Source organism: Acinonyx jubatus, chromosome F2, assembly GCF_027475565.1.
Source record: "Acinonyx jubatus isolate Ajub_Pintada_27869175 chromosome F2, VMU_Ajub_asm_v1.0, whole genome shotgun sequence".
In the NCBI taxonomy this organism is placed as follows: Eukaryota; Metazoa; Chordata; class Mammalia; order Carnivora; family Felidae; genus Acinonyx; species Acinonyx jubatus.
Window position 1 is genome coordinate 81299275 of NC_069394.1, and position 22250 is coordinate 81321524.

At 38.1% G+C, this 22250-nt stretch overlaps 1 protein-coding gene across 1 annotated transcript in view; it reads left to right on the plus strand.

Annotated features, from left to right (window-relative positions):
* The window catches only part of PRKDC (protein kinase, DNA-activated, catalytic subunit), a 206347-nt gene that overhangs the window by 2147 nt on the left and 181950 nt on the right, over positions 1-22250 (plus strand). Inside the window, exons 4-16 of the mRNA XM_027042809.2 lie at positions 1657-1731; positions 2483-2591; positions 3112-3224; positions 3314-3413; positions 10110-10165; positions 10246-10276; positions 10769-10926; positions 15496-15642; positions 17197-17361; positions 17810-17978; positions 18318-18367; positions 18999-19124; positions 20677-20829. Of these exons, the coding sequence (XP_026898610.1) occupies positions 1657-1731; positions 2483-2591; positions 3112-3224; positions 3314-3413; positions 10110-10165; positions 10246-10276; positions 10769-10926; positions 15496-15642; positions 17197-17361; positions 17810-17978; positions 18318-18367; positions 18999-19124; positions 20677-20829 (1452 nt within the window). The remainder of the gene's footprint in view (positions 1-1656; positions 1732-2482; positions 2592-3111; positions 3225-3313; positions 3414-10109; positions 10166-10245; positions 10277-10768; positions 10927-15495; positions 15643-17196; positions 17362-17809; positions 17979-18317; positions 18368-18998; positions 19125-20676; positions 20830-22250) is intronic.

Consider the following 22250-nt stretch of genomic DNA (forward strand, 5'->3'; position numbering starts at 1 on the left):
GTTTTTTGAATTGTGGGTAGATTTCAAAACACTTTAAAAAACAATTTTAAAGAATTCTCCCTCTGGGTAAGATTCATATTTCATGTAGTTCGTGTGTTCCCTTTGGCCATAGTCTGAAAAGTTTGCCTTTTGCCTCCGATTTTCTTCCAACCTGCCTTCCTCAGGTTTCCTAGTGATTTACTATGGAGCTAGTAATCATAAATTAAGTTGTTAATTTTCTTTCTCAGACTTGTTTGCACTTTCAACAAGTGCCAAGGTAAGTTGTTTTTAGTTGGTCCTGAATTGCCTTTAGTTCTTGGATATTCTAAGATTTGAAGTATTCAATCTGGGGGTAATTTATAAGAAGTTATTTTATTAATTATAGTTGAGTCTAATATATAAAGTAATCATCAGTCTTTTTTTTTTTAATAGGTTTTAATTTTATTCTCTTTTGATTTCTAGTCTTGCTGGTTTAGAATTCTAACACAGTTGACCCATGAACCTGGGGGCTTCCGGGCATTGACCCCTCCCCCATCCTCCTGCATGCACTTGAAAATCCATGTGTTTGACTTTTGACTCCCCCAAAACTTAACTACCGCTAGCTAGCGTACTGTTGACTGGAAGCTTTACTGATAAACATAAATAGTTGATTAACACAAATTTTGTATGTTATATTCTTATAATTGAGTAATAAAGAGAAAAAATATTACTGAAAAAATTATAAGAGAAAATACATTTACAGTACTATACTCTATCAGAGAAAATCTGGGTATAAATGGACCTGCACACTACACAGTTCAAGCCTGTGTTGTTTAAGAGTCACTGTGTTTTAAAAAAATTACCTCAGTATAGGAATAACCAACGTTTGTAGTGTGCTTCATAGTTTACAAAGTTCTTTAATGTACAGTTTGTCTTACTTAATTTTACCAAAACTCTATGAGGTAGGTATTTTTAATCACTCTAGCTTACAAATGAGACTTAGAAGTTGAGAAACTCACCCAAAACTTGGAGCCAGATGGCCTCTGTCCAGAGTGCCTGCTGGTTTTGTGAGACTGAGCTGTCCTCCTATGGAGTCCCAACCATTCTTCTCTGGATTGCTTTAGTTACCTTTTAAAATTTTTCATGCTTGCTTTCTTGACATATGACAAGTGCAATGGGAGGTGTGCAAGAAAGTGTAACTTTTTTTTTGTTTTTGATCTTGCTGAGGTGTTCATTTACTTTGTGTTTTTGTGATTGTTGACATCATTACCATTGCATACTGCATAAATACCTTCAGTAATTAAAAAAAATTTTTTTAATATTTTTATTTATTTTTGAGACAGAGACAGAGCATGAGCAGGGGAGGGGCAGAGAGAGAGGGAGACACAGAATCTGAAGCAGGCTCCAGGCTCTGAGCCATCAGCACAGAACCCGACACGGGGCTCGAACTCACAGACTGTGAGATCATGACCTGAGCTGAAGTCGGATGCTTAACCGACTGAGCCACCCAGGCGCCCTCTTCAGTAATTTTTTGTCTATATGTTTATATACTCTAATATATTTTAAATAACTGAATGCTAAATTATAGTATGTCATGTTGGTATTGCTCCTCTCAGAAGTGTAGTTTTAGCTCTTGGGAGGTTTTCTAAGAAATAGAATCTTATTGATGACTTTGGTATGTCTCTTTTTAACACCTAGAATACTTGTACCAGTGTTTACACAAAAGATAAAGCTGCTAAATGTAGAATCCCAGCCCTAGATCTTCTCATTAAGGTAATTTTATTATTTCTAGGTATGTATGTTTTGTATTATACATATAACTTAAAAAGCAGAAAATTAGAGTTTTAAATTGTGTTTGGGTGAGAGATGTTGGAGGCTAGGCTTTGGTCACATTGATGTATGGACAAGATTTTCCAACTGTCACCTGGCAATTCCTTGGCCTTTTGCTCTCAGACTCTTCTGGAAAGTAGAGGAAGGACTGGGTTGTGAGGGGAATTAAGAGGACAAGTAAGCAAGGAATTTACTGCTCCTCTGTTAACTCTCATCACCCTGCCTCTTAAAACTTAATGTTACAAAAAGTTGCTGGAATTTGCATCATTTGTCGTTCTGAGTTCTTTCCTAAACCTTACCTTGAAAATGGGTCTATACGTTGTATTTAAGTGCTTCTTGGGGCTTACTCTCACCTGTTTCTCTCTCAGATGCATCTCTTGTTTTGCATCTCTATTTGAGAATTTGGGTCTTGTTAGTCCTTCCCTTAAGTGCCCTTAGAACCTTATGGTTCTAACCATAGTATTGGTTTCTTGGGAAGGTAAAATAAAGTCTACACCCTCTTCCCCTTGGTAATCCTTGTGTTCTTCTACCACCCACCTCTTCTTAAATAATCAGGCTACATAGGTGTCTTGAGAGGCCAAGGAAGTCCCCTAGAGGCACGTGACTTTGGAGCTTTGTTGTATAGAAACAGTGCAGTACAGGAAGCTTTGTCATTATTTTCCTGTTTAGACAATGCTGGTTTGTATCATTTTAGTTACTTCGGACTTTAAGAAGTTCGAGACTCATGGATGAATTTGGAATTGGAGAGTTATTTAGCAAATTCTATGGAGAACTTGCATCAAAAACAAAAATACAGGATACAGGTGAGGTGCATTTAAATGTTATTTTTAAGTATTTTGACAAATTGATGTTAAAAAAATCAGTGTAAAAACTAGGATTTCTCAACGAAAGCACTTATATGTTTCACAGGTGAATCCTTTTTGTTGAAAACAAACCCAAATGAAAGCAAACAAACATGTGAAGTCTTCTGCTTATAAAAGTTTAATCTTTACAAAATGATTTCTTAAGTAGATTCCACACCCGATATGGGGCTTGAACTCATGACCCTGAGGTTAAGAGTCATGTATTGACTGAGCCAGCTAGGCACTCCATGAAATAATTTCTTTAAAATAGAAAACTCACAACACGTGTCAAATGTGACTTATAATAGTAGCTTGGCATAAAATTATCAGGGAAGGTTCTAGTACATAAAACTATTTTTTTATGTCTTATTATAAAATTACTTTTGAACTAAACGTCTTCTCCTTTTGTTATTCATACATTTTTGTTTAATTTATGTAAATGTAATTTTAGGTCTTCATTTATCTAAAATTTATTTTTTAGTTTTAGAAAAAATATATGAGCTCCTAGGAGTATTAGGGGAAGTTCATCCTAGTGAGATGATAAATAATTCGGAAAACCTGTTCCGGGCTTTTCTGGGTGAACTTAAGACCCAGGTATGACAAACTTTATGCTATTCTGATTCCATAGATTTGATTGTGTTTTTCTCTTTTAATGGTATCTTTTTTTAAAACTCTCCTTCTAGATGACATCAGCACTAAGAGAGCCCAAACTGCCTGTTCTGGCAGGGTGTCTGAAGGGATTGTCTTCACTCATGTGTAACTTTACCAAATCCATGGAGGAAGGTATTGATTGACTTCACTTGATTTTCTTCCTTAGTTCAAAAACCGTAATTCTAAAATGGATTGCGTGTTTCGTTTTTGGAACCTTTAAACCAATTGTGGATTCACATGCAGTTTGGAGAAATAATACAGAGAAGTTCCATTTGTTCCTTACCCACTTTCTACTTTTGTAACTAGTGATGACCTCTTTTATAACTAGTACAAATAAACACAACCAGGATATTGACATTGATAAATCTACCAACCTTATTCACATTTCACTAGTTTTAGGTGCACACCTTTGCATGTGTGTATTTCATTCTAGGCAGTTTTATCATGTATACATTTGTGTATGCACCACCACAGGCAAGGTACTGAACAGGCTCACCATAAGGAGCCTTTCTGCTACCTTTTCATAGCCATAGCTACCTCTCTTCCCCACTTCCACCCCAAAACCACTACTTTTTAACTATTGTGATTAACGCTGCCAGAAAATGGGCATGCCAATATCTGTTGGAGTCCCTGCTTTCATTTTTTTTGGAACTTCTGGATCATATTGTAATTCTTTGTTTAATTTTTTGTCATACGGTTTTCCACAGCAGCTGCAACTGTTTTGTATTCCCACCAGCAATGCATAAGGGTTCCAGTTACTCCTTATCTTTGCCAGTACTTGATATTTTCTGTTGTTTTTTTTTTTAATTTTTTTTTTCAACGTTTATTTATTTTTGGGACAGAGAGAGACAGAGCATGAACGGGGGAGGGGCAGAGAGAGAGGGAGACACAGAATCGGAAACAGGCTCCAGGCTCTGAGCCATCAGCCCAGAGCCTGATGCGGGGCTCGAACTCACGGACCGCGAGATCGTGACCTGGCTGAAGCCGGACGCTTAACCGACTGCACCACCCAGGCGCCCCAGATGTTTTCTGTTTTTGATAATAGCCTTCAAAATGTGAAGCAGTAGCATTGTGGTTTTCATTTGCATTTCCCTTATGACTGGCAATGTTGAATGGCTTTTCATGTGCTTCTTGGCTATTTATATATTTTCTTTGAAGAGATGTGCATTTAAGTTCTCTGCCTGTTTTTTAGTTGGGTTGTTTGACTTTTTGTTGTTGAATTGTTGAAGTTCTTTATGTATATGTATCAATTCCTTACCAAATACATGATTTGCACGTATTTTCTCCCATTTTATGGGTTGCCCTGTGTCCTTTGATGTGTAAAAGTTTTTTATTTTGATGAAGTCCAGTTTATCTGTTTTTAGTTTTGTTGCTTGTGCTTTTATCATGTCCATGAAATTGCCATATTCACTGTTGAATTGTTTTTTGTGCCTTCATAAAAAGTCCTTGGGCACATATGTGCGAGTCTGTTCCATTGGTCTATGTATGTATCCTTCTGCCAAAACCACGCTGTCGTTCGTTCATTCATTCATTCATTCATTCATTCAGAGCCTGGCATAGGGGTGAGGGGCAGCAAGACAGGAGAGAGAGAAAATCCCAAGCAGGCTCTGTGCTGTCAGTGCAGAGCCTGACGTAGGGCTGCATCTCACAAACCATAAGATCAAGACCTGGGCCGAAAGTTCGGACTCTCACCCAACTGAGCCACCGAGGTGCCCCCACGCTGTCTTTTTGACTGTGACTCTATAGTAAGCCTTAATGTAAAGTCTTCCCATTTTATTTTTCTTTTTCAAAATCATTTTAGTATTTTAAGTGCTGTGCTTTTCCATGTAAATTCTGGAATAAGTGGGTGGATTGGATTTGCTTGGATTTTGATGGTCATTGCATTCAATCTGTATGTTAATCTGGAGAGAATTGACATCTTTGCTATGTTGAATTTTCCAATCCATGAACATAATTTCTCTCTCCATTTATTTTAGGTCTTTGATTTCTTCCATCAGCATTTTGTAATTCTTGGGATGCAGATACTTCCTTATCAATTTTAAAGTCTGTTTAATATATTTTTCTTTATAGCTATCGATAATGTTTCCTTGTAGTATCAACATGAAAGGTTTGGAGGGTAATCTATCTTGGATAGCATTATATGCACTACGAAATTCATTTCTTTTTTTTTTTTTTTTTTTCAACGTTTATTTATTTTTGGGACAGAGAGAGACAGAGCATGAACGGGGGAGGGAGAGAGAGGGAGACACAGAATCGGAAACAGGCTCCAGGCTCTGAGCCATCAGCCCAGAGCCTGACGCAGGGCTCGAACTCACGGACCGCGAGATCGTGACCTGGCTGAAGTTGGATGCTTAACCGACTGCGCCACCCAGGCGCCCCGAAATTCATTTCTTTTTAAAAAGCAAATGAAACTTTTAACGCTAAGAACAATTACCAAATTCTTCTATCTCCTGTGCGTTGCTTTTATTAGGTTGGAACATGAAATTCTGGTTGTCTCCAATATTTTTATATTTCAGTATCTAATGAGTTTTGATCTACAAAAACAGCAATTTCATGTTTTAATGTAATATTTTTACTCACCCCTTTCTTGCTTCTTACCAGGGATGTTGTAGTAGCTCTATGATATTTCTCTTCCTTTATTTTCTCACTTTTCTGTCCCATATTCTGTTGCCAGCTTCCCATTCATCAGGTTGTTGCTCACAAGTCACCCATTTGAAGCCCTTATGATGCCCCTGAGATGAGTCACTTCCTCTGGCTTCTATATTCTCTATAGAATATTCCTCTATGTTTTTCTATATTCTCCTATTATAGCACTTCCTGTGAGGTATTTTTTAATTTTTTTTCAACGTTTATTCATCTTTGAGAGATGGAGAGAGACAGGCATGAGTGGGGCTGGGGCAGAGAGAGAGAGGGGGACACAGAATCTGAAGCAGATGCCAGGCTCTGAGCTGTCAGCACAGAGCCTGATGCGGGGCTGGAACCCATGGACTGCAAGATCATGCCCTAAGCCACCCAGGTGCCCCTTATGAGGTATTTTTAATTTATCAGGTTATATGTTTGTTTTTGCCACTTGATACTGGCGGGTAATGTTGCTGAATTGTCTTTGTACTTGATTGGTATATTGATTGATATTCAGTGAACACATGCAGGTTAAGAAAAATAACAGTGCTTATTGCTCATTTACCATATGCTAGAATAGTTGCAAGGAAAATTCCGGTAATAACTCTCTAAGATAGACAGTCATATTCTGTTTTCTAAATTAGGAAGCTAGAACTAAGACAGGTTGCTCGCCCAGAGTAACACAACTGATGCAATAACAGAGTAATGGCTCCCAAAGAGGTCCTCATTCTGAACCCCTGAAGCCTCTAGAAAGGAGGCTGACACCCTGATTTTATCTCAGTGAGACCTGTTTCAGAATTCTCATCTCCAGAACTGTACAGTAACCAATTTGTATTTTTAAAGCCACTCTGTGATAGTTTGTTGCAGCAGCAATAGAGTATATAACCAATAAGTGGCAAAACTGTGATTTGAGCCTTGGTCTGAGGCTGTAATTTATAGTTTTTCTGTCATGCCATGATCATGTGACTTCAAGCACTAAATGCTAATACTAATGTTTTCATTCATATAGTATGTGTTTCCTGGGTGCCTTCTATCTAAAGAGTAATGAATTAGATGTGTTGGATGTAGTGATCAGAATTACCAGGTTCCTTCCATCATTAGCTCAGTCAAGTAGAGGAAACAGACCTTAAACAGCTGAAAAAGCTATTACAGATTTCAGGGTTTAATCATGCAAACAGGTTGGGTACAGTGAATAGGAATATCAGAGTGTGGAGAGGGTGGAAGATGTACCCAGCTTGCTGGTTCTTTCTGAGGAGACAACCAGAAGCTAAGGCCTAAGGCCAAGCTAAACTGTGGCAAGGAGCCAGCTGGGAAAGAGCTCCAAAGAGCATTCCAGGCAGAGGGACCAGCAGGTAACCAGGCCTCCAGTCTGGCCAGCGCACAGTGGTCAGAGGGGTTCAAGAGAGTTGGCGTGTCTGTAGCTCAGTGGCACACAAAGAGTGCCTGGAGGAAAGATGGCACAGGACGTAAGGTCAGTGGATGAGGCCTCCTGAGCTGGAATTTCATTCCAGATGGAATGGGAAGCCATGTTTTTTCTCTAGTGAATAGGTATGAGCTAGTTGGTGTTTTAGAAAGGTCTACTTGACTGCTGCCATTGTATGTGAGATTTGTTTTAGTGTAGGATTAACAGACTTTGCTCTTGAGTGTAGCTGTGAGCAACTGAAGTCGCTGCAGTGGTGACTAAGCTGGGTGGGATGGGAGAGGATGGGTTTCAGGCAAAAATCTGGCTTGTTTGGGACATGTGTGACATGTTATGGCACATCTCAGATGTTAACTGTGCAGTTGTAAGACTGAATCTTGTAGGAGAAATTAGACATCGATATATAAATTTGGAAGTCTTCAGCTTAGAGGTAATATGTGAGGCTGTGAGTGTGGGCCAGATCACCTAGGGAGTGGGTGCAGGTCACAGATGTAAGGTGCTTTGCCCTGGGAGGAGTCTGAATGCTAAGAGCTGCAGAGTGGACCCAGCTCAACAAGGGCAGCTTCAGTTGAGTGTCAGGACAGGCCAGACAGAGCAGTGTGAGGGTTAATAGGGTAAAGACAAGGTTGGAATGGAAGGGAGGAAGTGGAGGCTATCTGCAGAAAACCCTTTAGCGAAATCTTAACAACAGAGACCAAAGAAATGTGGTACAGCTGATGGGAGACATGGTGGTAAGAGAGGGTTTTTAGAAATAGATGCCAGAGTTTATACACTTACATTCTAGCAGAAAAGGGAGAAACAACACGTGTTCATCAACACATGAATGGATAAACAAATGTGGCATATGCACACAACAGAATATCAGTCAGCCTTTAAAAAAAGGAAATTGGGGCTCCTGGGTGGCTCAGTTGGCTGAGTGTCTGACTTCGGCTCAGGTCACGATCTCACGGTTTGTGGGTTTGAGCCCCGCGTCGGGCTCTGTGCTGACAGCTCAGAGCCTGGAGCCTAATTCAGATTCTGTGTCTCCCTCTCTTTCTGCCCCTCCCCCACTCGCACTCTGTCTTTCAAAAATAATTAAATGTATAAAAAAATTAAAAAAAAGAAATACTATCCCATACTACAGCATGTGAACTTGACATTACATTAGGTGAGGTAAGCCAGTCACAAAGGTATAAATACTGTATGAGGTAGCAGGGACAGGGATGTTCATAAAGTAGAATTGAGGTTACCTGGGGCTGGGGGGCAGGGGAGTCCGTCTCTAACAGGTACATCCTTTCTGTAGGGGATGATGAAAACATTTTGGGTGTAGATAATGGTGGTGAGTACACAACAATGTGACTGTATTTGATGCCCCTGAATGGTACACTTACACATAGTTAACATGGTAAGTACTGTTACATATATTTGACTACAACAAAAACATAAATACAAGAGCATGCTTGTAGAGGGAGTGGTCTGCCAGAAAGCAGAGATGGAGGGGCACTTGCGTGGCTCAGTCAGTTGAGTGTCCGACTCTTGATACCTGCTCAGGTCATGATCTCAACGGTTTGTGAGTTCGAGCCCCGAGTGGGAAACTATGCTAACGGCGTGGAGCTTGCTTGGGATTCTGTGTCTCCCTCTCTCTCTGCCCTTCTTCTGTACTCGGTTGCTCCTTCTCAAAATAAATAAATAAACTTAAAAAAAAAAACAAAAGCAGAGGTGGACACAGGAGAGTGGACTGTGGGAGGCAGAGCCTGGAGGTGGTGTCCATTCCCGCTCCTTAGAGCTTAGGCCCTTCCATCCCTGGGCCTCACTGTGTTCACCTGAGTCTATACATTCTACACCAACTGTGCGCTGACAAGTGCCTGGTATCTTGAATCTGCACATCTCTGTTTACACGGTTACTTTCTATTAGAATGACCTTTTTTACCATGAGTTTCCATTCTTTTAGGCCCAGCTCAAGTGCTGCCTTGTCTGTAAACCCTGTCTTGCATCCTCACACCCAGAAGAAATCTCTCCTTGTACTGAATTCCAAAGGAACTTTTTAAATATCTCTTTTCTGGCATTATCCTACAGATATGATGTTTCTGTCCTCTTAAACCCTCTCTGACCCCTTCTCCGTCTATTTTCTGTCACAGTTGGGCTCTGTTTTCAAATGTATCAGTCCTGTCCATCAAAGCAAACACTTTTTGAGCGTCTCTGGTTTGCAAGTCACTGTTACAAAGGCAGAGAACTTAGTGATGAGAAAAGCATGGTATCTGGACAGCTGCGGTGAATACTGGTGGGAGACAGTTAAATAATTGTGACGTCCATCAGGTCAGGATAAGAGCTTTGGGTTATACTTGGGCACCTGTTTTGTCGTCTCTTTTAGGTGATAAGTTTGCTAAGGTCAAAGATCCTATTTTATTCATATTTGTAATGTATACAACGTGCTGAATGAATGCCTGGGAGTACTGGGAGGATGATCATGTGTGTGGCCTTATGTAATCCTCCATACAACTCTCAAAGAAGCTATACAGTGTCCCTTTTTATAGATAAGAAAACTGAGGCTCTGAGAGATTACCTAACAGAGCTTGTAAGTGATGAGTTGGAATTGAAACCCGTGTCGTGAGTCCACATTTTCTTCATATTTCACTGCAGTAATAACTGTTGCAGCCGTAGCTTACAGCTCACCAGCTGCAATGAATGATAGCAGACAGGATTCCTTAATTCAGGCTGTCTGAAACAAAGCTGTTGGTTGTAAAGTGTTTCCAGGTTTGTCAGATGATGCTGTTGGGATTTGTAACAGGCTTCTTTCTGTTTTTACCCAGACCCCCAGACTTCAAGGGAGATTTTTGATTTTACATTAAAGGCAATCCGTCCTCAGGTAGGATTAATATTACTCCAATTCTTCCATAACTGAGACTTGTGATTGTTAAACATTGATGGAATTTTTTTTTTTAATAGATTGATCTGAAGAGATATGCTGTACCCTTAGGTAAGATTGTGTAATTAATAACGTGGAATTTTAGAGATTATTAAGTTAATGTCTTGAGTAAACTTTTGCTTAAACTGTGTGTGAAAGTAAGTATGTGATGTTTCACATGCAGTTCCTTACAGGGAGGCTTTTGGTGACTTTGTTTTTAGCACACAAACTCCAGTTAGATGGTCACACTTAGATTACATGATGTTAAAAAAAATTGCTTTAGAACACCTTTCAGAGGATCCAGATTGTTTGGTTCTGACTTTATCTAAATAGACCCTGATCCTCCTTCTGAACTTTATTTGGGGGCGGGCGGGGGGGTCATTGGCCTGTTGATTCAAATGGACGTTGGCAGCATTAGAACTCTGATTAGGATCTGTGGGTTATTGTAAAGATAGGGGATCTTCCTGAACAGTTTTAGTTTTGACATATAGCTGAAGCTTTCTTAGTTTTTTCGTTCTGCCTTTGTTGTTCTTTTTTTAAATACAACGGTCTTTGCAATTGCAGCTGGCTTATGCTTGTTTACCCTGCATGCGTCTCAGTTTAGCACCTGTCTCCTGGACAACTACGTTTCTGTGTTTGAAGTGTTGTCGAAATGGTGTAGCCATACGAATGCAGAAATAAAAAAGGCTGCACATTCAGCTCTGGAATCTTTTCTGAAACAGGTATTCATTCAACTTCTGTTTAAAAATACTTCCTTCCATGCAAAAAATGAAATTCCAATCTTGTGCATGCACATGTGAAAAATGAATACAGGTTATTTTTTAGCTCCTGTAGTATTTAAATAAGAAAGCCTGGTTATTAATCAGCTGCATGGGCGGCAGCAGGACTGAGATAGAAGATACCAGATCTGATCACAGCCTCAGAGCGAAGACTGGGAGGCCTAATGGACATACGAGTGGCAAAGAGGAGGTAGAAGGAAGAAGGACTGGAAGGTCACGGATCCTCTGAGTCAGGTTGGGGTGAGGAAACATATTTCCTTAGAGGTGAGGGCCAGCTGTCAATGTTAAGATGTTTGTGTTGGTTTCACATTACTTCAAGAACAAGGAGAGTCCGTTTGCCCTTATGTATTTTCTGTCTAGATAGGATTGATTGTGGAATTGAGCCTGCAGATTTGGAAGCATGTTGGCTAGGGAGAATGTGCTATGGCTCTCAGCATCCAGAGGTGTCTAGAAATACCTGCTGTTCAGGCCAGGTGTTACAGATTTAGACTGCTTGGGTGGGCTGGGATGGAAAACTCTGAAGATTCACCAGAAGTTTTCTTTGGAGCAATGTTGTAAATGGTCGTTAAATTTGCCAGCTAGTCCATGAAGACCTACCTGAAATGTGGCACAGACAGTATCCTGTTGTGGGGATATAACAGTCTGTTTACAGACACTCTGGTTGTTTCCATTTAGGGGTCCTTTTAAATAAAACAGTTAAGAACATTTGTGACCAAGTGTTTTTGTGGACATACGCTTTCACTTCTCTTGAGTGAAAACCTAGAAGCAAGATTGCTGGGTCGTGTGGGAGGTAGATATGAAACAGTAAGAAATTGCTAAACTCTTTTCAAACTGGTTGTGCCATTTTATATTCCCAGCAGCAATGCGTGGGAGTTCCTGTCAGCCCATATCCTAATCAACACAGGGTTTTGGTGGTCTTTTCAATTTTAGCACTTCTCATGGGTGTATGATATTGCCTTACTGTGGTTACAAATTTGAGTTTCTATGGTGGCTGTTGATAATGATCTTTTTTTCCTGTAGTTACTAGCCATTCTTTTTTTTTTAATTTTTAAATTTTTTTAATACACATCCAAGTTAGTTAGCATATAGTGCAACAATGATTTCAGGAGTAGATTCTTTAAGCCCCTTACCCATTTAGCCCATCTCCCCTCCTACAACCCCTCCAGCTACCCTCTGTTTGTTCTCTATATTTAAGGGTCTTTTATGTTTTGTCCCCCTCCCTGTTTTTATATTATTTTTGCTTCCTTTCTCTTCTGTTTGTCTGTTTTGTATCTTAAATGCTTCATATGAGTGAAGTCATTATGATATTTATCTTTCACTAATTTCACTTAGCATAATACCCTCTAGTTCCATCCACGTAGTTGCAAATGGCAAGATTTCATTCTTTTTGATTGCCGGAAAAATGCTGGTGTTATTTTGATAGGGATTGCAGCCATTCTTATATCTTATGAGATACTCAGATTATTTCGCTCATTTTAAAATTAGATTGTATGTCTTTTTATAAATGAGTTGTAAGAGTTCTCTACATCATTTGGTACAAGTCCTTTTCTAAAAGTATTGCAAATAATTTCTGTGGCTTGGCTTTTCATTTTCTTAGCATCTTTGAAAGAGCAAATGTTTTAAAGTTTACATCCAGTTTACCAGTTTTCCAATTTTTTTATTAAAAAAATTATTTTTAATGTTTATTCATTTTTTTTTTTAGGGGGGGAGAGAGAGAGGCAGAGAGACAGAGATAGAGTGTGAGCAGGGGAGGGGTAGAGAGAGAAGGAGAAGTTGTTGAAGCAGGCTCCAGGCTCTGATCTGTCAGCACAGAGCCTGATGCGGGGTTTGAACTCATGAACTGTTAGATCATGACCTGAGCCAAAGTTGGGTGCTTGACCAACTGAGCCACCCAGGTGCCCCTACATTTTTTAACTTAAACATTACTTCTGAGGGAAAGAAATTTTTCAATAGCTTTATGTAAAGTTTTTATGAAAAACATTATAAGATAGTAGCATATAAGTATAAAAAAAATGTAGAAGGGTACAAACAACATTTAAAATATCCTGAAATCCTACCATTAAGAAAAAAATCACGAGTTCAGTGGCACTGCTTCTAAACCTTCCCCTCCCTTTCTCTGTCCCTCACTCTCTCCTTCTCTTTCTTCTCCCTTAACCTTCTTTCATTCCCCTTCTTCCCAGGGGGAAGGTAGAGGGATAAAAGAAGAGAGATATCTTGACCAAAAGGAATATTCATAATTTCTGTGACCTTAAGGTTTTCTGCTATGTTGTGTGTGTTTCCCTGATAGCACAATGAAATCTACATGATTAACTTATAATGGCAACATAGTTGATATATATAATTGTATTTATGTTTAAGTTAGAGTTCCATTTATCCTCTACTGTTGGATAATTGTTTGCAACTTTTTGCTACTGTATCAGAAAATAATTGGATAATAATGTATAAAAAGGATGTTTGCTGAAAGCATAATAATAAATTAGAAAGTTTTAAAAAAATTTTTATTTAAATTCTAATTAGTTAATATATAGTGTAATGATGGTTTCAGGAGTAGAATTCAGTGATTCATCACTTATGTGTAACACCCAGTACTCATCACAAGTGACCTCCTTAACCCCTCCCCCATCCACCTCCCTCCATCAACCCTCAGTTTGTTCTCTATGGTTGAGTCTCTTATGGTTTGCTTCCCTATTTTTTTTAATCTTTTTTTTTTCCTTTCCCATATGTTCATAGGTTTTGTTTCTCAAATTGTCCACATGAGTGAAATCATATGCTATTTGTTTTTCTCACTTACTTTGCATAGCATAAGATACTCTAACTTCATCCACGGTGTTGCAAATGGCAAGATTTCATTCTTTTTGATGACCGAGTAATATTCCACAGTATATATACACCACATCTTCTTTATTCGTCAGTTGGTGGACATTTGGGCTTTTTCCATAGTTCGGCTATTGTTGATAGTGCTGCTGTAACCGTCGGGGTGCATGTACCCCTCTGAATCTGTATTTTTGTATCTTTTGGCCAATACCTGGTAGTGCAATTGCTGGATTGTAGGGTTCTATTTTTAACTTTTTGAAGAGCCTCCATACTGTTTTCCAGAATGGCTGTACCAGTTTTCATTCCCATCCATGGTGTAAGAGGTTTCCCCTTTCTCGACATCCTTGCTAACATCTGTTGTTTCCTGTGTTGTTAGCCATTCTGATAGGTGTGAGGTGGTATCTCATTGTGGTTTTGATTTGATTTGTATTTCCCTGATGATGAGTGATGTGGAGCATCTTTTCATGTATCTGTTAGCCATCTAGATGTCATTGGAAAAAAGTCTATGTCTTCCACCCATTTTTTACTGGATTGTTTGTTTTTTGGATGTTGAATTTGATAAGTTCTTCATAGATTTTGGATACTCAGCCTGTGTCAGATATGCCAGTGGCAAATATCTTCTCCCATTCCATCGGCTGCCTTTTAGTGTTGTTGATTCTTTACGGTGCAGAAGCTTTTTATCTTGATGAAGTCTCAATAGTTCATTTTTACTTTTGTAGAAACAGTGTATAAATGTGAAAACATTAAAATATATTCATAAAGTGAAAAAGTATTTGTTTACTTCTTGACGGAACATGTTCTTTTAAAAAAAAATTTTTTTTAATGTTTATTTTTGATAGAACGTGAGTGGGGGGATGGGGCAGAGAGAAAGGGAGACACAGAATCGGAAGTAGGCTCCAGGCTCTGAGCTGTGCACATAGAGCCTGATCCAGGGCTTGAACTCCCACACCATGAGATCAGAGGAACATGTCCTTGATGTGCGTGAAGAAGGAAATTCTGAGGCAGTATATGTGATATCCCATTCTTCTAAAATAAACGGTTTTGTGTGGGATTGGGGTGTGTGTTGGTAGTTTGGCAATGGAAGTGTGGATACCCGTTTTCTGCTTCTGATAATTATCTAGATTCTCTCTGTTCTTGTCTTGGACAGTCTTTGTGTTGAAATTAGGAATGCTTTCTTGAATACCTGTGTTAGTTCTTGCATTTAGGTTACTGTCCCTTGGTAGATAGAGATCTACTTGCTTCTCAGAGTACTTTTTCCCCTTGCCTCACCCAATTCAAGCTTCAGTGTATAGCTTATTTTTTTGAAAGGTGAGTTACACATGTGTAACACAGTGTAACACACTGTGAGTTACACATGAGGTCTAACTAGGCCTCCTGCTACATTGGGAGACCTAAATGCAAAACCTTGTTTTTGTGCATATGGCTTTCTACATTTGCCTGATCATCTTCGGTCCCTTTCTGTAGGAACAATGTATCCTGTATAATAAAGCCTTATTTAAAGAGAGTGTCTTTTCTGAACTTGATGCAGACTAAGCAGATTAGAGCAGTAGTTCTTTGTCAGTAAAAGCAATTGTGTAGAATTACAACAACATATTGATAATATCTAGTTTAACAATACCCTTTTTACGTTTTTATAGATTCTTATTCTTTTGTTTTGCTGTTAAATATTCCTAAAAAATAAATATTATGCCGTTGCAGATTTCTTTTATGGTGGCAAAAGATGCAGAAATGCATAAGGATAAACTGCAGTACTTTATGGAGCAATTCTATGGAATCATCAGGAACACGGATTCAAACAGCAAGGATTTATCCATTGCAATTCGTGGATATGGACTTTTTGCAGGAGTATGGCCCATTAATTTACTCTGATCTTTTTATTTTCATTTGAGTGTTTAAAGGAATATAATTTATTGTGTTTTTGAACAGCGTCTCACACTTGTGACAGTATTGTTACTTGCTTTGTTGTTAACTTGATTTTTCAGTGCCAACTATGTACTAGGATTTTGTGCACATATTACCTCAAATTCTCATAACTCTCCTATAAGCTTTTAGGAGTATCATTCCACTTTACAGATGAGGAAGCAGACCCACAGGAATTAGGTAACTTGTCAAAGGACATAGTAATTGACAGAGCTATGATATAAATTGAAGTCATTTTTTCAGTTACGCTATGCTGCCTGTTATTTATGAAGTAAAATTTTAATTGCTGTTACACAGTGTTTTAGAAAGGTTCTTATGACAGGAGTGTATTTAAGAATATTGATGGTAACTATAGTTATTTCCCTCTTAGTGGATCTCTAGGACTTCTACTTTATAGAGAAAATGGCTTGCTACCTCTCTTTCTACAGATTTGCCCAATCAGTGTCTACTCTCTTTTTCAGGGAAGGAGAGCCCCTTTTCCCAGCTTTCTACTCTTACTACTCATTCCATTTCTGATAATTTCCTCACTTGCTTCCAAATCGTCTTTCCTCCTCTTGCTTTGTTTAAATCTTCATTTCCATTTGTCTCTGTTGGGTCCTTTAAATATATTTAAGGCAGAAGAACCTGTATGTGAAGAGGCTCAGATGTAAATGAAAACAAGGAATTTTTTTTTTTTTTTTTTGAGAGAGTTTTGTATGCGTGCACATGCGTGAGCAGGGCAGGGGAAGAGGGAGAAAGAGAGAGAACGTTAAGCAGGCTCTATGCCCAGTGCAGAGCCTGACTCTGGGCTCGATCCCACCACTGTGGGATCATGACCTGAGCCAAAATCGAGAGTTAGGTGCTCAATCCCAACTGAGCCACCCAGGCACGCCAAGAACATGGAATTTTCAACTTTATACACTGTGGTCTGACCAACTTCAACTTGTTCACTGTGGTTAGATACGTTCACAGTGTAGCTGGAGCGTGATAATCAAGAATGAAGGGAGAGGGACTCCACAGAGATGAACTAGTCAGATCCTCAGGGAAGCTAGATTAGGTCTGAAGTCCAAAGAGGCCTTTGAAAAATCTGAAGCTCGAGAGTAGCATTATCAGATTTGTGAGTGACACAGGTGGCTCCGGATGTAGTGTGCAGCACGGTGTAGTAGTGAATTCCAGCTTTGTGTTTACTTCTCAGTCTCCCCTTCTAGGTGACCGGCCTCACGGTGCAGAGACCACATCTTACTGGTCTTTGGTAGCTGCCATCTAAGCACTATCTAGGATAGTCGACAATCAGTAGATGTTTTGTGTATAAATAAATATTTAGAGTGACAGATTATTTTTAAAAGCATCTTTATGAGATATATTTTATAACTGTGTTTCATCTCCATTAAAAAGTTTGTTGATATTCAGTTTATAATCACATGGTTTAACATGATACTTTAAAATCTTATTATTTTGACATTGACGAGATTGATAGACTTTTGTTTACCTTTCTGAAAGCCTTGCAAGGTTATAAATGCAAAAGATGTTGACTTCATGTATGTAGAGCTCATTCAGCGGTGCAAACAGCTGTTCCTCACCCAGACAGACACTGTTGATGACCACATTTACCACATGCCAAGTTTCCTCCAGTCTGTTGGAAGTGTTTTGCTTTGCCTTGATACAGTAAGTGAAATTAATTAAACTGAGCACTATTTTAATTAGTTAATCTCAGTTCTTCAGATAATTCGATGGTGTCATAGGAATTGTATGCATTCAGTATAGGCACTGTTGTGATCAAGACATTTTTAATTAGTATTTTGTGTTAATTACTGTCATGAAGCTTGACTTTTTGTTATCCAAAGCAGGAAAACTTATTTGTTATTTGTTCCATTTTTATAAAAAGATTAAGATTGCTGCTAGGGGTAGTTTGCACCGTAAGTATCAGACAGTTTTACTCTTGATTTTTTTAGGCAGTCACAGTGTTAAGCTTATTAGTAGATTAGGTATAAACCAGGTTTTTCATTTATCTAATATGTGTCTACTTGAGTTGTAATTATTTTAGATATTTATATCATTCCTATATTTATTTATTTCCTTCTCTAACTTTTAGTTTGCTTTCCATTTCTGCTAGGTTCCTGAGGTGTATACTCCAGTTCTGGAACATCTCATTGTGGCACAGATAGACAGTTTCCCACAATATAGTCCGAAAATGCAGTCAGTGTGTTGTAAAGCCATAGTAAAAGTTTTCCTAGCCTTGGTGGGGAAAGGACCAGTTCTCTGGAATTGCATCAGTACTGTGGGTGAGTTTGGAACTCACCCTTGTTTTTATGATGATGAATGATGAATACCTAGCATGTTGTTTGATGTAGATATCTTTTGTATCTTTTGATGCCTGTTGGGGAACTAATGTTTTGGTGGATCAAAATCTCCTTTTTCATCCTTTTTTTTTGAATCTTTTTTTTCTCCCTTTTGCTCCTGAATCTTAATGGTCTAAAATTTTACACTGCGGATATTAATAGACTTGAGAGGGAAAATTGAGAGGTGTGGTTATGTTTAGTAAAATAGTGGCTGTCATTTTCACTGAGTGGGTGTACTTTTTGATGTTTCCTTCATTTTTGTTTTCATTTTGTTTTTTTCAGTGCATCAGGGTTTAATCAGAATATGTTCTAAGCCTGTGATCCTTCAAAAGGTAAAGTCTGAATCTAATGTTTTGAAAATTAGTCTTTTGTCACTGAAAGTTAGAAGTGATGCTGGGATTTTTAGCCTGTAAATATACAAAAATGGCCTTTTTAGTTATAAGCCATGCCTTGCATTGTGAAAAGTGTAGGACATAATGCCTCTATAGTTTTTCAGGTGAATAAATTCCTAAGTTATGGGACATCCTTAAATGTAACTTTACTGTTATATACACATTTTTACAAGAAGGGGGTGGCTTCTCTTGAAACTCTGAGACAGAATGCTTAGGCGTATCATGGGAGACATATCTTAGTTGCTTGAAGTTGTAGGAAATAGGAGGAGGTGGGAGATGGACCTGAGTAGGAAAATGAGACAAATGACCCCTCGCAGATTCCTTGGGCATTGTTTTGAGATATTTTTTAATTCATCGCTATTTTAGTCCCAGTTAGAAAAATCATGATTTTTTTTTTTTTTTTAGCTTGCTTTCTTATTATGCTTTCATGCTATACTATCTTTCTCAATCAAATTAGTATCTGACTAGTGAATGTTTTAGCTTAGGCAGTTCTGAAAATCAGAACATTCTGGCAGCCATGCTTATTTTGTGAATCCACCAGTAAATATTGGTTTGTTGTCTTCCTGCCCAGGGTGCCGAATCTGAATCTGAAGACTATCGCGCATCAGGGGAAGTTAGAACTGGCAAATGGAAAGTGCCCACGTGTAAAGATTATTTGGATCTTTTTAGAAGTCTCCTGAGTTGTGACCAGATGATGGTAAAAACGACTCATTTAAAGCCATGAAAGTACTCTAATTCCTCTTTATTAGTCTCCATACTTTTACTCTTCGGACTTGCTAATTTCAGAATTATATTTTACTAACTATTCAGTTGTTTTATTGCTAAAGTACTTCATGTAATAAAAAATTAAAGTGGTATCAGTTAGGAACAAAATCATAGAACTCATATAAACTTAATAATTGCCATAGCTGAGTCCTTATTTCATCTGTGAGTAGCCAGTGTAGTATGTTTGATGCTAAATTATTTTTCCTGACAGATCAGCCTCTCAGGTAGCAAAAGTGTAACAGTATTATCACCATGGAAGAGCTATTCTCTTTTTATTTGTTAAAGATGAAGATTAAAAATAAAGATGAAGAGAAATGTCACTGACTCAGTAGTGTGAAGGCAATTGGTATATGGTTTTTTACGTCATTTATGATTAGAATAATGCCTCTTGCTTAATGTTTCTGATAGATGTTTCTTTAATGTCTCCTTTAAGCCAGGTTCTGGCCACCATTTCAGCATAGACTTTGACAAAGCATTATACCCTAGGAAAAACAATTTGTGTCCATAGATAATTTCTGTTCTCCTATCTTAGGAGTTTTTAGTTGTTTTCTTACTGAAGTAAAATAGTATAGCAGTGTTAGTACTTTTACCTACAATATTTCTTTTTTATATATGATGTTCTTTTATATACAATGTTCTTTTTTATATATGATGTTTTGTGGTTAAGTTCCATAGAATATTTGCCTGAGTAAAGGCAGAGTCATTGGCCTATTTTTTGGAATAGTAGAATAGTTTCACTTAAAAAAAATGTTTACTTATTTATTTTGAGAGAGAGAGAGAGAGAGAGAGCAAGCAGGGAAGAGGCAAAGAGATGGAGAGAGAGAGAATTCCCAAGCAGCCTTTGTCTGCCAGTGCAGAGCTGACATGGGGCTTGAACCAATGAATTGTGAGATCGTGACCTGAGCCGAGACCAAGAGTCGGATGCTCAACCAACTGAGCCACCCAGGTGCACCAGAATAGTTTCACTTTTAAAGAAATGATAAATTATATTTTTAAGTCCATTCTGAGGATAGGTGTGCATTTATCCACGTGTATGTATGCTTGTATGTGTGTATATACAGATATGTGTGTAAGCATGCTTATTTACACACATATATATAAATGTACATGCATGTGTATTTGTACAAACGTGTATGTGATATATGTGTGTGTGTATATATACCTAAGTGTTTTTACACACACGCATTAGGTAGGATAAATGCTTTGATGAGGATTGGCCTAAATCTTCTCATTTGCCACTTTGTACTTAGTAAGTATCTGTTACATGTATGGGTTAAGTCCTATCTGACTGAAATGATACTGTCCTAATAATTTAGGAAAGTGTCTACATTTTGCACCTGAAGACTTCCAGGTAAATCTCCTCCAGTTTACACAGAAGTTGCTATAATATCTGAATATGCAAGTACACATGTGCATTGTAATTTAATATGGATACTGCTACCTTTTTGCATAAAATTTTGAAGCTTATTTTCTTTATTTTAAAGGATTTTCTTTTAGCAGATGAAGTATTTCTCTTTGTGAATTCCTCCCTTCAAAGTCTGAATCGTTTGCTATATGATGAATTTGTCAAATCAGTTTTGAAGATTATTGAGAAACTGGATCTTACACTAGAAAAACAGAATGTTGGGGGACATGAGGTTAGAAGTTTTTGTCAGTAATAATTTTGCATCATTTTTATAGCAGCTCTTTGTATGTAAACATCCAGGGGAAAATAGCACATTTGTAGAATATTGTAGGAAATTGATTTCTGCAGCATTCATGTGTGTCATTGATGCTTTGCTAACTGAATAGCTCAGTGTGTAGAAAATGTTATCTCTAGATTGTTCAAAAAGTAATTTATATGTTTAATATTTCAAAACCATTTATTTTAAAAAATTTGTTTCCTAGGCTTGTTACTCATTTCTTAGCAATAGTAAAGAGTCAGATCTTACTTTGTGTAGGGGTGACTTACTATAGTAGGATAGGGAAACCTGGGATTCCTCTTGTTTATAGCTAAGGAAACGCTGAACTCTGGGTTCAAGGTTAAATGTGTTCTTGAGATAGTAGAATATAGGCAATAGGAAGAAAAGGAAAATACACCCTCCCTTTTTCCTGTACTCAGATTTCCTGGCCTGTGTGAAAAATAAGTCATGGTTTAAGGTTGCCAGCTAGAAGCCACTGTGCTCTTATCTGAGGGTGTGTTTTAGGAAAGCACGATGGGAATGACACTAGTGTCAAAGGACTTGAGTTCCAGTGGAAAATACTAATTTGCTTTTCAGCCCAGGGATTTTTTTCTGAGACTAGATTCTGCTCGTTAGTGCATACGTACTTGCACTGTAATACCATGAAGTTAGACAAAAGATAGTGGAGTGATTATGCAGAGGATAGATAAAGGAAGCAGTAACTGTATTGCATTTGCATTGTTCTGTTTTTTATGCTGGTTGATGGGAACAGCAGTATTTTTCATGCTTTGCGTGTGTCTAAAATAATTTCATTGAAAAACTTGCCAACAGGGACTTCTAGAACTATGTCCTCCCAACAAACCTGCTTTTTAGGACTTGCATCTTTGTCACTTTTGTTGTCTTCAGTGGCTTCCCTTGTACTTCCTTTCTCTTCTTGTTTTCTCTCTTCTGTTTCCTGCCCTTTTTACTTCACCTCCAGCAGGGCAGTGGTCACCTCTGCGACCATTTCCCATGTAAACCTAGAATCCACCCTAATCCTCCTTTATAGCTTCCAGTGTGTATTTCTGACTGCTTGTTTTACATTTCCACTTGAGTTTGATGACACATAGTCTGTTCATAGTGAGTTGCTGTTACTTAATACTTTTAATGATTCCTGTTTCTCAGTTTGAAACCTCAAAGTCCTTATGGACACGTTCTAATGTTCTGAACTTGTACCTCTGTCAAGACATCATTGCTAGTTCCTTCAAGAAGGTATAGCCCCCCCCTTCATATTTTTGTATTCGTACTATTCTTTTATCACTTCACTTTGTCACTTCCTTTGTCTTTTTCTTTAATGTTTTTGAGCTTTGTCATCTTTATTAAATTGTAAACTTTATTAAATTGTATTACTTGTAATT